Source organism: Eptesicus fuscus, chromosome 15 (assembly GCF_027574615.1).
Source record: "Eptesicus fuscus isolate TK198812 chromosome 15, DD_ASM_mEF_20220401, whole genome shotgun sequence".
In the NCBI taxonomy this organism is placed as follows: Eukaryota; Metazoa; Chordata; class Mammalia; order Chiroptera; family Vespertilionidae; genus Eptesicus; species Eptesicus fuscus.
The window spans coordinates 51,007,280-51,024,251 of record NC_072487.1 but is presented as its reverse complement, the minus strand read 5'-3'; the positions used below and the strand labels follow the sequence as shown (position 1 = coordinate 51,024,251).

Here is a 16,972-nt window from a genome sequence, read left to right as displayed (position 1 = left end):
CCAAAAAAAAACCAAACACCCAGGAGTAAACTTCTATACATCTTGCTGCCGGCCAGTGTGTTTCTGGTTGAAGGCCTTGATGGCAGGATCATACATGTATTCTTACCCATATCCCACCTCTCACCAACTATGAAGTTCAAATTCAGTAAATGTTGACTGAGTAACTGAACTGAATGAAGTTAAAAGTGAGACAAGAATGACTAAATATTCAACAAATGGCATTGGGTCAACTGGGTAATCATTTAGGGGGCATTAAGTTTGGCAGTGGAAGGCCTAGGAGTGGGCGGGCGTACCTGTCAGATATCAGATTTGTTTTGACAAGATGACTCCATGAGCAGACCGGTTAGGAGAATACTGTGAAGCTCATCTTCTGGGGCTTACTCTGGGCAGACCCTGTGCTATGAGCTGCACACATATTCTGGCAATTCTTATAACCACTCTCTGAGGAGGGCATGTTTTTTTCTGTTTTACAGTTGACAACCTGAAGCTTTTAGAAGCCAAGCAATTGCTCGAGGTCTCCCTGGTAGGATGTAACAGAGCTTTTCTAATAACTGCCATTTCAAACACCTTAAATTTTAAAAAATCGGCTAACAACCCTGAGTTCTCTTCCACTTAATGACATACTCCCACCAATGCGGGTGGTGGTGGCATTAACACTTCCCTATTCGTGGTTGCCTCGGGCTGTAAGATGGGGAATTGGGAATAACCACTAATGGGTGCAGGATTTCTCTTTAAGGTGAAAGAACCCTTGCCAGCTCTGCTTTGCCAAAATAGTTCCGTGGAACATTCAAGATCCTTCCAATTCTTTCATCACTTATTTCCCGGTAAACTTTCCACCCTCACCTCCTGCTACTTCCCCCTTGCACCACCTGCTGCCTCCACCCTAAACACACCAGGCATGCCTTCCTTCACACACACTGTGCCTGCTGGTGAGAATGTCATACTCCCTCTTCCCTTTCTGCTGACTCATATATCCTTCAGGACCAAATGCTGTTTCCTCCAAGAAATCATCCCTTTCTCTTCCAGGCAAAGTTGAGCATCCCCTCTATGCTGTCAACACGGGCTTATGCATCTGCCCCTGAGAATACTCCTTGAGTTTACTGGACAGTGTCATCTTCAGCCCCAGGACCTACTGTTTGTCAGCGCTTAGTGAATGTTTACTGAACAAAGCACTCCCTGAGTATTGGCTAGACACAGTGCTATTTTTTCTCCAACTAGTTTAATTGGTAAAATCCATACAAATATAACTTGAGTGCTGGCCTTTAGAGACCAATAAAATGAAATAAAAATACAAATTTGAGGCCAACATTGAGACTTAAGAAAAATTACCATAAAGTAACATTTCATGGAGGTTCATACTTCAGATACTTATCATTGTTGACCGAACACACTTACTGAAGTCAATACTCTTTTATTCAACATATTAAATGTGTTGTTTAACTCTGGTAACCACAGCTGTGACTTAGTTAACGATCTCAATAAATCCTACTTAAATCAGAGACAGGAAAAAATTATGCAAATGAATTCTTATCTGCTTTTCTGCCCAAGGCATATTTGATAACAGATAAAACATACTCCAAATAGTCTCTACTTAATAGTCAGGAAGCCATTTGAGGTTTTATTTGAATCAAAATCAAGAACAAAGAAGAGGAGAGGCCTGCGACAGTCACAAATGGTTTTATTTCAGAAAGAAATTACACATTAAAAGGAGACGTAGTTAAGAGCCTACATTCACATATGGGAGTGAGTCTAGGAAAGTCAACAGTTGTTAATACACAAAGCCATATGATTAAAAAAAGACAGAACAGATAATGACAGATGGGCTAGTCTTAGATTCATCCACAAAGTAGTATCTTTTGTTTAAGAACAAAAATATATTGGTCTTTAAGATAGCTCTTTAGAAAGGAGTTTGTCATTCCAATGGACTTTGAAAATCAAACCAATCACACCGGTCTCTGTATCACACCCATCCTCTTCCAGCAGCATGGGAACCATCCGTCAGTTACACCTTGCAGCTAGACAGGATGTCTTCCACTAATCTCTTGTAAACCCAGGCATCACCCTTAAGCCGCTGCCTCCTGATACCCACCACATCGGCTTTCTGAAGCTGGCATACTTCTAGTTCAAACTGCATTGTCACTTTGCCAAAATCTGACTGTGTTTGACACTTCAGTGTATAGCTGTGAAAAACAAGATAAGAAGCCAGTTAGTAGGAGAACCATGAATATTCTGTATAATACAAGAGATTTCTAAGCCTCTTGGAGGCCAGTGGACAAAATAAACCATTATTTCCTATTAAGCAATATATTACTGCTTACAGCTTCCAAATGGCCTAGCTATGCGTTTGTGATGGAGTACGACTGGTGTTTTCCCAGAAGCTGAACTAGGATCTTAAGAAAGAATAGAGATGAAAAGGCTTTACCAGAATTCTCCATTGCTCCAAAGAAAAGCCCTTCTTTCATAGCTAGACATGCCATTCACGCTCAAGAAATCTTCTGGCACCTTTTATGCAACTCTTTCAACAGTGTAATCCGTGAACATTAGGCCAATTCCACAAAGCAAAGCTCAGGGAAGATTAAGAATCTTTTTTTTGCATGCACCTCATCAGAATCTTCTGTCTTTCATATAAATAAGGCTGAAGCCACCAACCTGTCAGAGGACACATGTTTTTGAGGTCTCTCCAATGGTAATAAGAAGTTACGATCGCCACCACACTTTATGGCAGGGTTATAAAAGAAAGCCCGAAGAGGTGGTACATTCCCATGGCGGAAATGTTCGGCATACACAGTCAGAACTGCATGTGACCTCCTCTGACAATGGAAAGGCAGACTAAACGAAGCCTTAAACACAGCTTAAGAAACAGGTATAACTGAAGGACTTGTATGCATGCATATAAGCATAACCAATGGACGCAAGACACTGGGGGATGAGGGCATGTATGGGAGTGGGGTGAGGGGGGGGGGGGCAATGGGAAGATATGTACACATGTAATACCTTAATCAATAAAAAGAAAGAAAAGAAAAAAAAAGAAACAGGTATGTTCCTGAAAAGCTGCATAAATTGAATTCATGGGAATCTATTTTTATTAGCTTACATTGTATTTTAGTTTTATTTAATTGTCTTACTGATCTTCAATAAACACAAACAATATCCAGTAGGATTAATTTTAAATTTCAGGTCCCTATTTAGGGGCACACGATTAGGAGCTGGTTTGCAGAAGTGTGGAGGTATTTATTACTTATCTCTGTTATGTATTATGAGGTTTCACAGAATATCATTATTTTTCTTATTAACTTAGTTATGTGTTTTGGGGCTTTATCGCTTAAAAATAAGCAGTCAATATCAGGAATGCCTTAAAGAGTACAGTTATGGTTCCTGATGGGAAAATGAAGCATTTAGTCATAGGAAAGAGAAAAAGCAATTATTCTAATTGGAATAATATGGACTGTAACTGAAATTGGTAATACCTAATGAAAAACAAAGAAGGTAAAAAGAAGAGGATCAAGGCAAAGACCTTCTGGTTGATCGGGAAGTTAGAAGAACAAATTATTGGTTAACAGCCAGTTAGTGATCTGCTACAGCTCAGATGATGAAGGAAAGATCATTGAAAGTTTCTGATATAGATTTGGCTAGAGGTTCTGAAACTATTGCTAAACCCCAAGCATGAAGGACAGGTCAGAGTGAGTTAGATGTGTTCTAATGACACATGAGTGCTCGCCAACGCGTACAGAGTGAAAAGCAAAATTACTTTTGCAAAAGATTCTTAAAATCTCATCTCTCGATTGACTAGCCTATTTAAATGTCTTTATTAAATATTAGTGGATCTTCTTAGCTGTGTTTAAAGAGACATAACTGAGTGGAAGGGCTTGGAGGTAGGAACATCTTAGGTAAGAGAGAGGGCCAGGCTGTTTAGACCATGAGATCACAACCACCGAAGCGTTGAGGGCAGATCACTCCACAGTGGGAAAGTCTTAGGGGAAATGACTTCCTAACACTGAAAGCCCAATCCTGTAAAACAGCGAGTCATAAAGAGAAGGCGTCTATAAAAGCCTGGATTTGCCTCAGGTATCTCACAAGTTTAGATTACAATTTATAAATATTATTGAAAAGTAGAACATGGAAGAAAGAATAGGATGTAAAAGAAAACTGGAAGTTGTTCAGATTTTCCTATTTTGAGAAGTCTAATTTTTAAAGTAGTGACAGAATGGGTACTTTAAAAATGTCTATAGCTCATGTAAAACAAAAAGAATAAATTATGAACAATGATACTCACAAAAGCTTTTTGGAGTGAGGTGGGAGAAACATATATATATTGTTTAAAGGGAAGAAAAGAATCAACCATGTTTTCTCAAAGCTCAAAAGACATCAAGGAATAAATCCAACAGCCTATCAGGTTGCTTCTTACCCCTTCCGCACAAAGTCAACATGCTTCTTTGGAAGAATAGACATTATTTCATTCAAGAGCTGATCTGGATTCACCAATCTGGTTGTAGTCACATTATAGTGAAGCTTAAAAAGAAAAAGGAGTGAGAAGTCAATCTTTACATCAACACAAAGATCATCCTGCCTGATTTAGAGAACCAAATTTCCTCCATGTAGTACTATTTCAAATGAAAATATTTGAAGAAAAATACTGAAAGAATTTACAACCCACTCTTGGTAAACTGTATTAAGATGGCACTGGGAAAGCTTGGAGAAATCATGTTTATTAGTAACTATTTCCGTATCATCCTTTTAATACTTTTATCTTCCTCTCCTACCAATCTTTTTAAAGAAATAAATATCAAATAATGTCTATTTGTTTAAACTGTACCTGTTTTCTCCCTTCCTACACTATGACAGAGACACTTACAGTCCTGAAACGTAAACTGAGGGAAGATGAAACAAATGCCCTAGAAATTTCCATTTGTATATAGTTGGATATATTTCCTTAACTCTTACGTGAGTATTTTTAAAATATTATAGAATCCCAGGGCTAGTTTTCTTTTAAATAAATGTTTTTTAAAAGTCAGTCATCTTGCCTGGCTGGTGTGGCTCAGTGTTTGAGCATCAACCTATGAACCAAGAGGTCACGGTTCCATTCCTGGTCAGGGCACATGCCTTGGTTGTGGGAGCATGCAGGAGGCAGCCAATCAATGATACATCTCATCATTGATGTTTCTATCTTTCTCCCTCTCCCTTCCTCTCTGAAATCAATAAAAATTTTTTAAAAATTAATTTTTTAATTAAAAAAAATTCAGTCATCTTGAAGGTGGTGGTTTCACAGGTGCATATCTATTGCTAAAAGTATTTGACTGTACATTTTTAAGATGTATAGTTTACTGTATGTCAATTATACCTGTGTAAATCCTTTTCTTAAGAAAAGAGTCAATATAAAGAAAATACCAGAGAAATAATAGGGGAGATGAGATGCTGAGATGAAGGCGGGTGCTCCATGACTGGAGCTGGGAACCCCAGCGTTAGTTATAAAAGGAACAAGTGGCACAGCTACAATGGGACCCTCTATCTCCTGGGTCCCAGGGCTCTTCCACCAACTAAGCCACCTTTGTCCAGGTAACAATCCACTAACACTTTCCAATCACAATTTAAGTGATTCCTTTTGTAAAATAATTAATCCTACTTTGTCCATTAGCATTTGATAATTGCTTAGCTTCTCATACGTTGGACAAGTTTCCTTAATTTTCTTTATTTAATGCTGTTCAGGAAAATGGCATTATGGTTTTCTTAATCTCCATGTCAGTGTTTGGAATACTTTACAATACTCTCCAACCAGAGAAACCTCAGAATAAAAGGATAAAATACATCTAATAAACAGCCATATGTAACATAAAAGTTATTCGTGTATTATACAAGTTCAACAAGGCAACAATACTAATGGATAAGTCCTTTCTTCTTCCTCTTCAAGACAGGACATATATGGGATCTCAGAACCTTCTCCTCTGAAGCACCCTTCCTCCTAACAACTCAGCACTTTCCTTCCCCCACACCTACCCAGATTTGCTCAAAATGAGACTCTCAGTGCCAAAACTAAACACAGACCCAGTCCCCAAATCATAGGGAACATTTGCATTTTCCCCTCCCTCCTGTGGGTCCACACCCTTCTTGAACATGTTTTATTACAGCACTGAGCTTTGTCAGAGCAATAACATCCCTGCCTATTTCCACGGCCACTCTGAGTTTCGCAAGGACGTGGGCTGTGTCTTATTCATCCCTTACCTCTTACTTCCCCAAACAGAAACGTCATTCATTAGATGTTTGAATGAAAGCTCAGAGAGAATCCAAGAGAGTAAGAAGTATTTTATACCTACTAATAACTTATTTTACTTTTCCTTCCCCACCAAATATAGCACCCACCTCACTGACACATTCAACTTTTTAAAGCCTAGTGTGTCTATTAAATGCGATCCAAATCTCTTAGCTAGCCCACCTTCCCAGCCTGTCGCTCACTATTTTCTTCACACACATCACACTCAAAGTTCAAATGAACTTCCCATGCATTCAAATATTCTATGAGGGCTTAAAAAGTTATCCATGTGTCAGGGACTTTTCTGTGGTGCCACAGATACGACAGACAGCTGAGCTCAAGTCCCCATCCTTAAGGGATCCTTAAGGCAGTTAGTTGCTCATATATGTCCCATGCTTCCCCACCTCCATGTTGCCTCAGTGATTAATCCCTCTACCCCAACTTGAATATTTGAATTCTAGTTATTTGCTCCTTGAAAGGGGCGGTCATATCTAATTTACCTCTGCAGTCTCAAAGCCCATTGCATAGTAATACGCATATCTTAGATGCTCAAAAATATTATCTAGCCCTCGCTGGTTTGGCTTAGTGGATAGAGCGTCAGCCTACGGACTAAAGGGTCCCAGGTTCGATTCCTGTCAAGGGCACATGCCTGGGTTGCTGGCTCGATCCAAGAGTGAGGGGCATGCAGGAGGCAGCTGATCAGTGATTCTCATCACTGATATTTTTCTCTCTCTCCCTCTTTCTTCCTCTCTGAGATCAATAAAAATATATCTTTTTTAAAAAGAAATAATTATAAAAAATATATATATTAACTAAATGCTAAATGAGTAAATAAATTAAAAAATACTAATCCATTCATTCAGTACTTTGATTTTAAAAAAAGCCCTAACCGGTTTGGCTCAGTGGATAGAGCATCGGCCTACAGACTGAAGGGTCCCAGGTTCGATTCCAGGTCAAGGGCATGTGCCTTGGTTGCGGGCACATCCCCAGTAGGGGGTGTGCAGGAGGCGGCTGATCAATGTTTCTCTCACATCGATGTTTCTAACTCTCTATCCCTCTCCCTTTCCTCTCTGTAAAAAATCAATAAAATATATTTCTTGAAAAAAGTACTAGTCCAATATATCTAATCCATTATATCTAATCCATCAATATAGTCCAATATACCGTATTTTCCGGCGTATAAGATGACTTTTTAACCCAGGAAAATCTTATACGCCCAGTCATCTTATACGCCGGAAAGTACGGTAGTCCAGTTAGGAGTCACCTTCTGAAATCCGCATTAAAGATTTAGTCCACTTACCTTTCGTCTTCTTGGTCCGTCTTTGACACAGCCCTTCCATTTGCTCCTGGTAAACACAGTAATAACCTTATCCAACCCCCTTTCAAGGCTGCCAAACACTTTGGTTCCTTTTCTTTTTGGAGTATCCTCTACATGTGCTTGGTTGAGATCCAGTTCCACTGAGCGGCACCTTAAAGAAACAAAACACAAAACAACCCCGAGCAGAGCTAGGCCTCCTGCCCACAGGGGCCCTCACAGGCTGTGCTTGTGTCCCGTCTGCCTGGCGGGCTTTACTTTGCTATCCAGGGCCAGCCCGCCTCATTGCTCAGGGAACACAAAAGTCATCTTCTACTGGAATTTAGTCCCCACCCTCTCCCCCAGCCAAATGCCACTTGGCAAAACTATTTTTCCCCTACCTTTTAAAAAAAAATGTCAAATACACACAAAAGTTGAACAAATAGTACAATGAACAATTGTTAATATTCTGTCACATGTGCTTTCTCTATGCATATAGATAATAAATACATTAAATATATGTACAACTTTGCTGAGCCATCTGAAAATTAATAATGTCATAGTTCACATTCTAATACCTAGTTCACATTCTAATTTTCTCAATTGTACTCAAAATTGTTCCTGCTTGAAAAAATAACTATAAAAGACAATGAAAGGTCATCTATGCTGCAGAAACACTCAGACAAGAACGGGTTTTCTTTGAAACACCTTTTAGTATCTTTACCATTTTGAGCAACTGCTATCTGTTAGTGAATGTCTATGCTCTATTGGCAAAAGTATAGAGAAACGTGAGCCCCAGAGAAAAAAACTACGTGGCTGGGACCAAGGCTGCTGTCTTGCCAGCCTGCTGTATTTTAGGTTAAGGTGCCAGCCCTTCCGCTGATGAGTTTCACCATTCTACCCCCTGAGGAAAGCAGTGGCAATAGCTTCAGTAATGGCCAAAGACCATCCTCAGACAGGCATTCCTACAGTCGGATAGAATCTTCACGATGGTTTGCCTTAATCAGGTTTATCATATATGAAAAAAAGGAAGTCTGGTTACACATACTAAAGATCAAAAGTCTAAAAAACACTTACCGCCTCTCAGGGCTAATGACCCCTGTCGTTAACTTCTCTGTTCCTGCAGAATTTACTGGCATTTTAATTGGGGTTTCCTTCAGGCACTGGTTTCTAACTATTAGAAAAACAACAAACACAAACCAAACAGAGTTGACATACTATGGTTTCAAAATTTCTATCAAGAATGCATACATCACCCCATTCCGTGACTCAGAAATGTAACCACTTCGCCAGTGATGCTAAAGCTACAATTCTGTAAATAAATGTTTCCATGTGATTTATAATAAAAACAAAATCATTTTGCTTTGTATGTGTGGCTCTCCTTTCTCTTCACTGCTTATAATTTTATTATAAATATCATGACAGATCTAAACAGATCATATAAATACAGATTTTGTGATTAATGATTCTCCTTTCTATAAATGAAAGTCAATCTGTGTTTACACAAAGACCCAACTTATGCCTTTAATTGATCTAGTACTGAGAGGTGTTAATTCAATTCACAGCTCAAATCAACCTGTTAGGCCAGTGATTTTCAGCCTTTTTCATCTCATGGCACACATAAACTACTAAAATTCTGTGGCACACCAAAAAATATTTTTGCCTACCTGACAAAAAAAAAGTAGGTATAATTTTCATTGATTTAAAAAATAATAGTAATTACCTAAACTTTTTGCCCCAAGGTGACTTTTTAAAAACTCAGATGCCTATACTTGTATATAAGGATTTCTGATATCAAAAATTAACCAATCAGATGCAACATTATTATGGGATGTGACCAATAAGATGCAACTCTATTATATGACCTATATATTTATGGTTCAAGACAAAGCATTCACATTGGATGGCTATTGTTGTATTAACTGTTGTCTTTTTTTTTTTTTTTTTTTTTTTTGACAAGGCAAGGGAAAAGAGGTCAGTGTCCCTAACTATATAAGTCAGGTATTGCATGTTTTTAAAATTCTTGCGGCACAGAGAAGTGTCCCAGTGAAAGTATGACAAAAGTTACTAAAGAGGAGTGAGCTGTGGCTATTTTTATATTCCTTATTCCAGAATTTTGTTGTATGCTAACGGGGTATTTGTATCCCATGATAGTTTGTGACAAATATGCATTAACAAATCTGGTTGCCAGTGATTAGTTCACTTTTTCTTCATGATGTAAACCTTATAACCCTTTAGAGATAATAATATTCACTTTATAAAATATGATACCGAATTTTTAAAAAGAGATCAGAGGTTTTGTTTTGTTTATGACTATTCAGCACTATTCTCACTGGTTCTACAAGAACAGGAAAATAAGATCAATCAACATCTATGAAAAACAGTTTTCATCTTTGTACACTGAGAGTATCTACTACCATACACAGTTATCCTTCAACAAATTGTCACTGACTGGATTATACAGGATTCAGAGAAATGAAATTAATGTTTATGTCAAAAGTGACTCAGAGCAAAAGTAAAATGCAAAGCACTAATGGAACCTATCAATCGGGGCTCAGACACTCGCTCCCATAGGCAGCTCTTATGTTTAAAGAAAAACAGCCAATTATAGTTTTTGACCAGCAAAATGTTTCTCACAGGGACAAGTCATGTAAACTTTAAGATTATAAATTCTCAACTATCCATATTTTAAAACCTTCAGAAATACATAAAAAGCAGAAAATATCAATGATAGAAGGGATAGTAAGCATCAAAGGCTCTTTCTAAAAATGCCCTGAATGAGCTGAAGGTCCATTTTACCTCGCTGCCCAACCCACTCAGAAAGGATGTTGTACCTTTGTTAAGAGAAATAACAGAAGAGATCCCCCTCACTGGAAAAAATTCAATAGCAAGTACTACTGAGGTCCTACTATGTGCAAATGTTATCTCACTAAAACCTCGTTAACAACCACAGGCAGCCACACACTCATCTCATCATCACCGCAAACTAGCCTCACAAGTTGGAGAAAAATGTTGTTTGAGTTAATGAATTAGAGAATGCAATTAACAGGACTTCCAGCAAATATTCTGACAAAGTTCTTCATATCTTTACATATAAGTAGACCTCTGGAACTGGCTATCAGCCCCACTAGCAAACTGGAAGCACAACAGGATGTGAGTTGCCAGCAGTTTCCACGGCCGTGTTTCAGAGTTTGGATTCATTAGGATGTTAACATAACAATATTAGGTCACAATTACTGGAAAAAGGCTAATAAAGTTTAGGTGTCATTTTAAAAAGTGACAGAGACTAAATCATAGTAAATAAGAACCCTTCAGCCTTTAATTTATTCATTCCTTCATTCAACAGATATGGCCCCCATTATATACCAGGTATTAAGCACCTACTGTGTACGGTACTATGCCATGCTGCAATAGAGACAGCAGACAGTCTACTCTCGTGACACCATCTTATCCTGGTGAGACCCAGTACTAGAAGACTAGGTTCAGTTCTAGGCATTGTTTTAAGAAGAATACTGACAAAATAGAATATATTTAGATGAGGCCAGCAATAAAAGCGCAGAGGTGTCATAAAGGAAACAGCGTAAATAATTGGTGATGATAAAGCTGAGGAGAGGAAACCAAGGGAAGAGAGAGCTGCAAAGTGTGGACACGGATATCTGGAAAAACACTGCAGCTTTTCTCTGTCTGCTGGAGCATGGGCAGTAGTACAACGCAGAGCAGGATCAGATACCAGAACTGGAGATCCGATGAGTAAGAAGGGCTCCGAAGAGACTTCAGTTTAGTCATTACAAGTGAGAGCAAAGGGGTGGGGCAAACAAGATCTAAACATGGATGACCTTGGGCAGCTCCTTCACGCATCTGGATCTCAGGTTCCTCAGCTATGAAAAGGGCAGTGGATTAAATGAGCTCTAACTTGCCTTTCAGCTTTGATATTCTATGATGCTATGATTGAATTTTATATGTATAAAGTTGAGGAAAATTAGAAGTTGACTAATATGCTTTCATTTCAGCTAATCAAAATAACACATAATAAGAAGGCAGGCTGACCTCTCCCAGAGACTCCTGAGAGCAGTGCTAGTCATTTCTGACCTGCTATACTCTCATGCAGCATGGTAAGAAGAATGGACTTTGAAGGTGTTTCAGCAAATACCTTTCGAGGGTGTAGTGTAATGATTTGGTGTAGTGAGTATTTCTCTTTTGTGCTGGTTCTTATTAACTGGAGTCTTTGGTTCTGGAAGTACAAAGCCGTCTTCATTCTTTACAGCAGACTTGGGAGTATATATATTCTCTTTGTTCTTTAATTTATTGGCAGATGCTTTGCATGAAACTGGAGTTAATGATTTAGATTCCAAACCGTTTGATTCTGTCCAATGCTTGGCAAACTGGAAAAAAAAAATCACTAGATAAAGCACAGTGAAGAAGAAGAAGAAAAGTCAATTTCTTTACAACATGGCTTTAATCATTTGTAAATTACCTTGTACCATTTTTCCTAAAATGAAATACTATCAAAAAGGTATTATTAATAATACCAAGAAATTTGAAAATGTACATTCCATTCTCTTTAGTAAGTGTAGATCACTTTAGTCTGTTCTATTGACAGGTAATTTTCAACATGTTTCAGGCCAAGTTTTCACTCAAATATACCCAGATCCTAGGCAATATTGAGAACGATCACAAATAAATGCTTAAAAATTGCTTCCTATACCTATATTGTCATGGTTTGTTTCTTAATATGTACCAAAAATAAAAGTTTAGTGGATAATAAGTGCAGAAAAACCATGTTAAAATATTCTAACAGAAATGTTGGATAGAAAATATTTTTTAATCCTTTTGAATTTATGGTTGAGCTTACTAAACAGTAAGGAAAGTCCTCAGAGGTCAAACTAAAAACAGGAGCATGAATCCAGAAATGTAACCAAGGATGAGATTCCCACTGCCCTAAGGGCATCTACCTACTATCTCGGATACCCTACGGCATAGGTTTTAATACTGTGGAAGCCTTAGACCTATGCAAGGGTTAGACCCAAAGCTCCCATGAAGAGCCAGGGAAGGCTATATCTAAAATTTTTAAAGTGAATTAAATATAAATATGCCCTGCAAAGAAGTCGGCAAGGAAGTGTCTATCGTGTCCTGTGCTCTGGAGGAGAAAAAAAAAAGTCTCCTTTAATAATGTGTAAGTAACCACAGGACAGTCTTCACATAGGCTCCAAGCCCAACTTCATACTGTATGCATGGTCCCTGGAGTCGAAAGCCTAGAATTTAATTTAAAGTAGCCCTAAATTGTTTGTGTTCCAGGAGCATGGTAGAAGCAAACACAACTCCTATCTAAAAGAAAAGCTTTACTCCAACACAACCCAAGCTCTCCCCACTGCTGAGTTGGGGGGGAGGGAGTTGACTACAAAGGGGCATGAGGGAATTTGGGGGGCAACAGAACTGTTCTTGATTTTGGCAGTGGTTACACGACTGTATGCATTTGTCAAAACACAGAACTGTACACTAAAATAGTGTATTTAATGATTTTACTACATGTAAATTATACCTCATTGAGAGAGAGAGAGAGAGAGAGAGAGATGCAATAAAGTGTTCCAAAATGGAATCTTGGCTTTCTTCAACTTGGAAATAACTGGCATCTCTTTCATTCTATTCCAACAATCTCTCATTAAGGTTTTATTTCTTTTATTCATTTGAGAGAGAGAAGGGTAGGGTAGGAAGAGAGAGTAAAAGGGAGGAAGGGTAGGGTAGATGAAGAGAGTGTAAAAGAGAGAGAGAAACATTGATTTGTTGCAACTTTGGCTTGGCAGGATGACACTCTAACCAACTGAGCTACCGGGCCAGGGCTCTCATTAATGTTTTCAATAGTTTAAGAATTCATTAAGCTCCTAACCGGTTTGGCTTAGTGGATAGAGAGTCGGCCTGCGGACTGAGGGTCCTGGGTTTGATTCTGGTCAAGGGCCCATGCCCAGGTTGCGTGTAGGAGGCAGACAATTAATGATTCTCTCTCATCATTGATGTTTCTATCTCTCTCTCCCTCTCCCTTCCTCTCTAACATAAATAAAAATATATTTTAAAAAAGAATTCATTAAGCTTGCAAGCACATACTAGATCACATGTTGGGGCCTAGATATTTTTACAATTGAGACAATATAATCTGCTTTAAGTAATAATAAAATTAACCAACCTGTGGTGTTTGGGGAGTAGCCACACCTGTTGATGAATTGTCTTCATACCATTCATATTCTGTTAATCCAGCCACATAATTTTCATCATTTGTGGTCATATCTTCTAAACTCAGGTTCTTTGACTATTCAAAAATAGAAGGATCATGATTCAGTTTTTAAAATAGCATATTCCCAGTGCAGGGCAATGCCCTGGAAGCAGAAACAAATGATAGTATATTGAAGGAGCTTACCATTCATTACAGCAAACAGAAAGTAAAAAAATTTAATTCAGATTATTAGATGGGAGAATCTCTGACTCTCAAAGAATATGTCTGGAAACATATTATAGCATACTACTTAGCTTGTCATTATCAAATAATCACTAATGCCAGACAAATAACTCCTCTGCAAATCTACAAATAAAAAGCTCTGACAAAGTAGAGGATGGAAGAGAAACAACTTTGAAACACAGGTTTCTTAGTTGTAAGAACATACAGAGTAGTTAGCAATTTATTCTAGGAGTAAATTAGCCTTATGGAAGATGTCCTGGGGGCAGGATACTTGAGGTCCTGACCTAATACCACCACCAGAGTCATTTATTTTCCCTCATTCTTCCTCTCTATAAACTAAGGCTATCCCAAAAACCTCCTAAATTCTAAAACAATGGAACATAATTGGATTTTTTATTTCTCCCTCCTCCCCTTTCCCTCAACATCTAGTTAACCTGGCCAGGCAATATTACTTGAATTTCTTACACCTCATCCTTTTCTTTTCCAGTCCCACTGCCACTGTTCTGATTCAAGGACAAATCTTCTCAGACCTGAACTCTTCAAACAAATATGGTCTCTGTGGCCAGTCTTTCCACCCTCTCAACCAGGAATGACAGAGTTCTCCAGGACCGCCAATTACCATCAACTAGACCTAGCTGCATGGGGTGCTAGGCTGAGAAAAATACTAACGTGAAGTCTAGGCTCAGTGGGGAAAAAAGGTACAGTGTTGTATGAATGACGGCTGTCATGGGTATTATAGTAGACAGTAACGGCACACACACATACCGGACTGGACAATTCTATATACCACTGGATGAATTATTAAAAATTACCGTCATATCAGTGATATGTCATGTCTTGCTCAAAAATCCATGGTTCCCATTACCAAGAGCATGAAGTCTAACCCCTCTCACGTGAGATTTCAAGGTTCTCTATAATCTCTCATCCACCCTTCCAGCTCACGTGCTCTCACCCTTCCTCTCTCACTTCCCCTCTACTTGAACTCTTCATTTTGCTAAACAGATTTAGTCACTGTCAACATAGTATGTCAAGCCCACATTTAGGTGCCTGAGCTTTCGTTAATTACATTCATCTTGCCCTGAATACTGTGCTCTTTCTTTTCCATTTTTCTAAACTTGACTGTGGGTCCAGTTTGGATCACCCATGACGATCATGCCCATCTTCTAAAGGCCCTAGAACACCCTCTAGCCCCTTACCTGGCACTAATCATCTACTACAGTGATTTTCAATTGATGTGCAGCAAGAATTTTTAAAACATTCAATACCTGACTATTTAGTCGGGGACACTGACCTCTTTCCCTTAGACTATCAAATAAAAAAATGATAATAGCCAACACAACAATAGCCATCTAGTGTGACTGAATCAAAATTACACCTATTTTTTTGTCATATCAACAAAAAATATATTTTTGGTGTGCCAAAGAATTTTAGTACTTCGTTTCTGTGTGCCATGAGATGAAAATGGCTGAAACTGGCTGGTCTACTATGATGTGGTATAACACAACTGTTAGACACCAAGTACCACATTCATAGAGATTTGTCTAACATGGGGCCTGAAAATGCTAATGCTGATGATGATGTGATTGATCTTTTATGATTCTTGAATCAGATGGTATTATTGTTTCATTGAAAGTTTCATCTATTGGTTAACTATTACTTACTTTCTTATAAACAACACCCCAAAGGGTGTTTTGATCAAAAGGGAAAATAGTACAAAAAGACTTATGTGGCTTGATTCAAATCCCAATGATTTGCATAAAGATCAGAAAAGAACCCAAAATTTTATTTATACTTCATTTCTTGTCATTAAAATGTCTATCTGGTATATACACTGATTCAATAACATGAGTTAAATGCCCAAATAATTAAATTATTAGGTAAATGTTCATTAGATAGAAGTTAAGAGTAAATATCTTCCCAGATCTTTTCCACCTGGATACTTTATGAATCACACAAGCACATGAATTGAGACACAGGCCCATCCAATGGCTTAGGAAAATGTTTCAGACCTCTTCCTGAGGTATCATGAATTTAAAACTTTAGCTGAAGTGTTTATTCTAAGTACACAGTATCTATTGCCTTTCTGAGATTACCTCCAGAAGCAAAGCTCATGCTTTGGTGTCCGATACCCAAAGGTGTTAACTTGAGTCTGAGAGTTTGTTTAAAGGGTTTTGTGACATGGACAGTATGGCTGATGGGCTGATCATAAAGCCCATGGATAAAAGATCTGCCTGGGCATGGGGTATTCACCAGCCAACAAAACTCTCCATGAACAGGCCACAAACCATCCCAGGAATAAGATTATCTCACTTCAGAGATTTCTTTACACAACAGACAACTTGGACTCACACTTTTTAGTTCTTAGTTTGGTCAAAGACAAACTGGGGAGGGAAGAAGAGAGACAAGTTAGGCTCAAGAATTTGGTATACCCAAGACATGGACATGAGACCCACTATATCTGCAGCACATGAGTGACAAATGACAAAAAGAGAGATCTAGTCCAGCTGGTGTGGCTGAGTGGTTGAGCGTTGACCTATGAACCAGGAGGTCACAGTTCAATTCCCCATCAGGGCACATGCTCAGGTTGCAGGCTCGACTGCCCCCGTCCTGCCCCACCGTAGGGGGCATGCAACAGGCAGCTAATCGATGTTTCTCATCAATGTTTCTATCTCTCTCACCCTCTCCTTTCCTCTTTCTGAAATCAATAAAATCATATATTTTTTAAAAAGGTTCCAACATTTACCTCGACGTTTGTTAATGGGGTACCACTGACTTGTCCCCAGGAAAAAGGCGGAAGCCTTAAACGAACTGGTTTCCCCCGAGCCTTCTTGGCTAGAAGCAGAAGATAGGTAGCTGTGAGATGATCATATTGCCACTGGAAGAAAAGAAAATGAAGTTGTTTAGAAGATTAAATGTGCTTTTTGAAATAATGTTCTATTTTAAATTAAATTTTTTCCTGGATGTAACAGACATTCAGAATTTTTAA

At 38.5% G+C, this 16,972-nt stretch overlaps 1 protein-coding gene across 7 annotated transcripts in view; it reads right to left on the bottom strand.

The window, feature by feature from the left end:
• Positions 1–1,708: 1,708 nt before the first annotated feature.
• MELK (maternal embryonic leucine zipper kinase) overlaps positions 1,709–16,972 on the bottom strand; it is a 59,121-nt gene continuing 43,857 nt past the window's right edge. For 6 of the 7 annotated variants that reach the window (XM_054727135.1, XM_054727137.1, XM_054727140.1 and 3 more), the window contains 7 exons: positions 16,730–16,861; positions 13,717–13,839; positions 11,689–11,920; positions 8,616–8,712; positions 7,545–7,713; positions 4,406–4,509; positions 1,709–2,180 (listed from right to left, as the gene is read on the bottom strand). In XM_054727135.1, coding sequence (XP_054583110.1) covers positions 2,003–2,180; positions 4,406–4,509; positions 7,545–7,713; positions 8,616–8,712; positions 11,689–11,920; positions 13,717–13,839; positions 16,730–16,861 — 1,035 coding nt within the window. In that variant the 3' untranslated portion in view covers positions 1,709–2,002. The remainder of the gene's footprint in view (positions 2,181–4,405; positions 4,510–7,544; positions 7,714–8,615; positions 8,713–11,688; positions 11,921–13,716; positions 13,840–16,729; positions 16,862–16,972) is intronic. The other variant, XM_054727138.1, reaches the window with a different exon arrangement.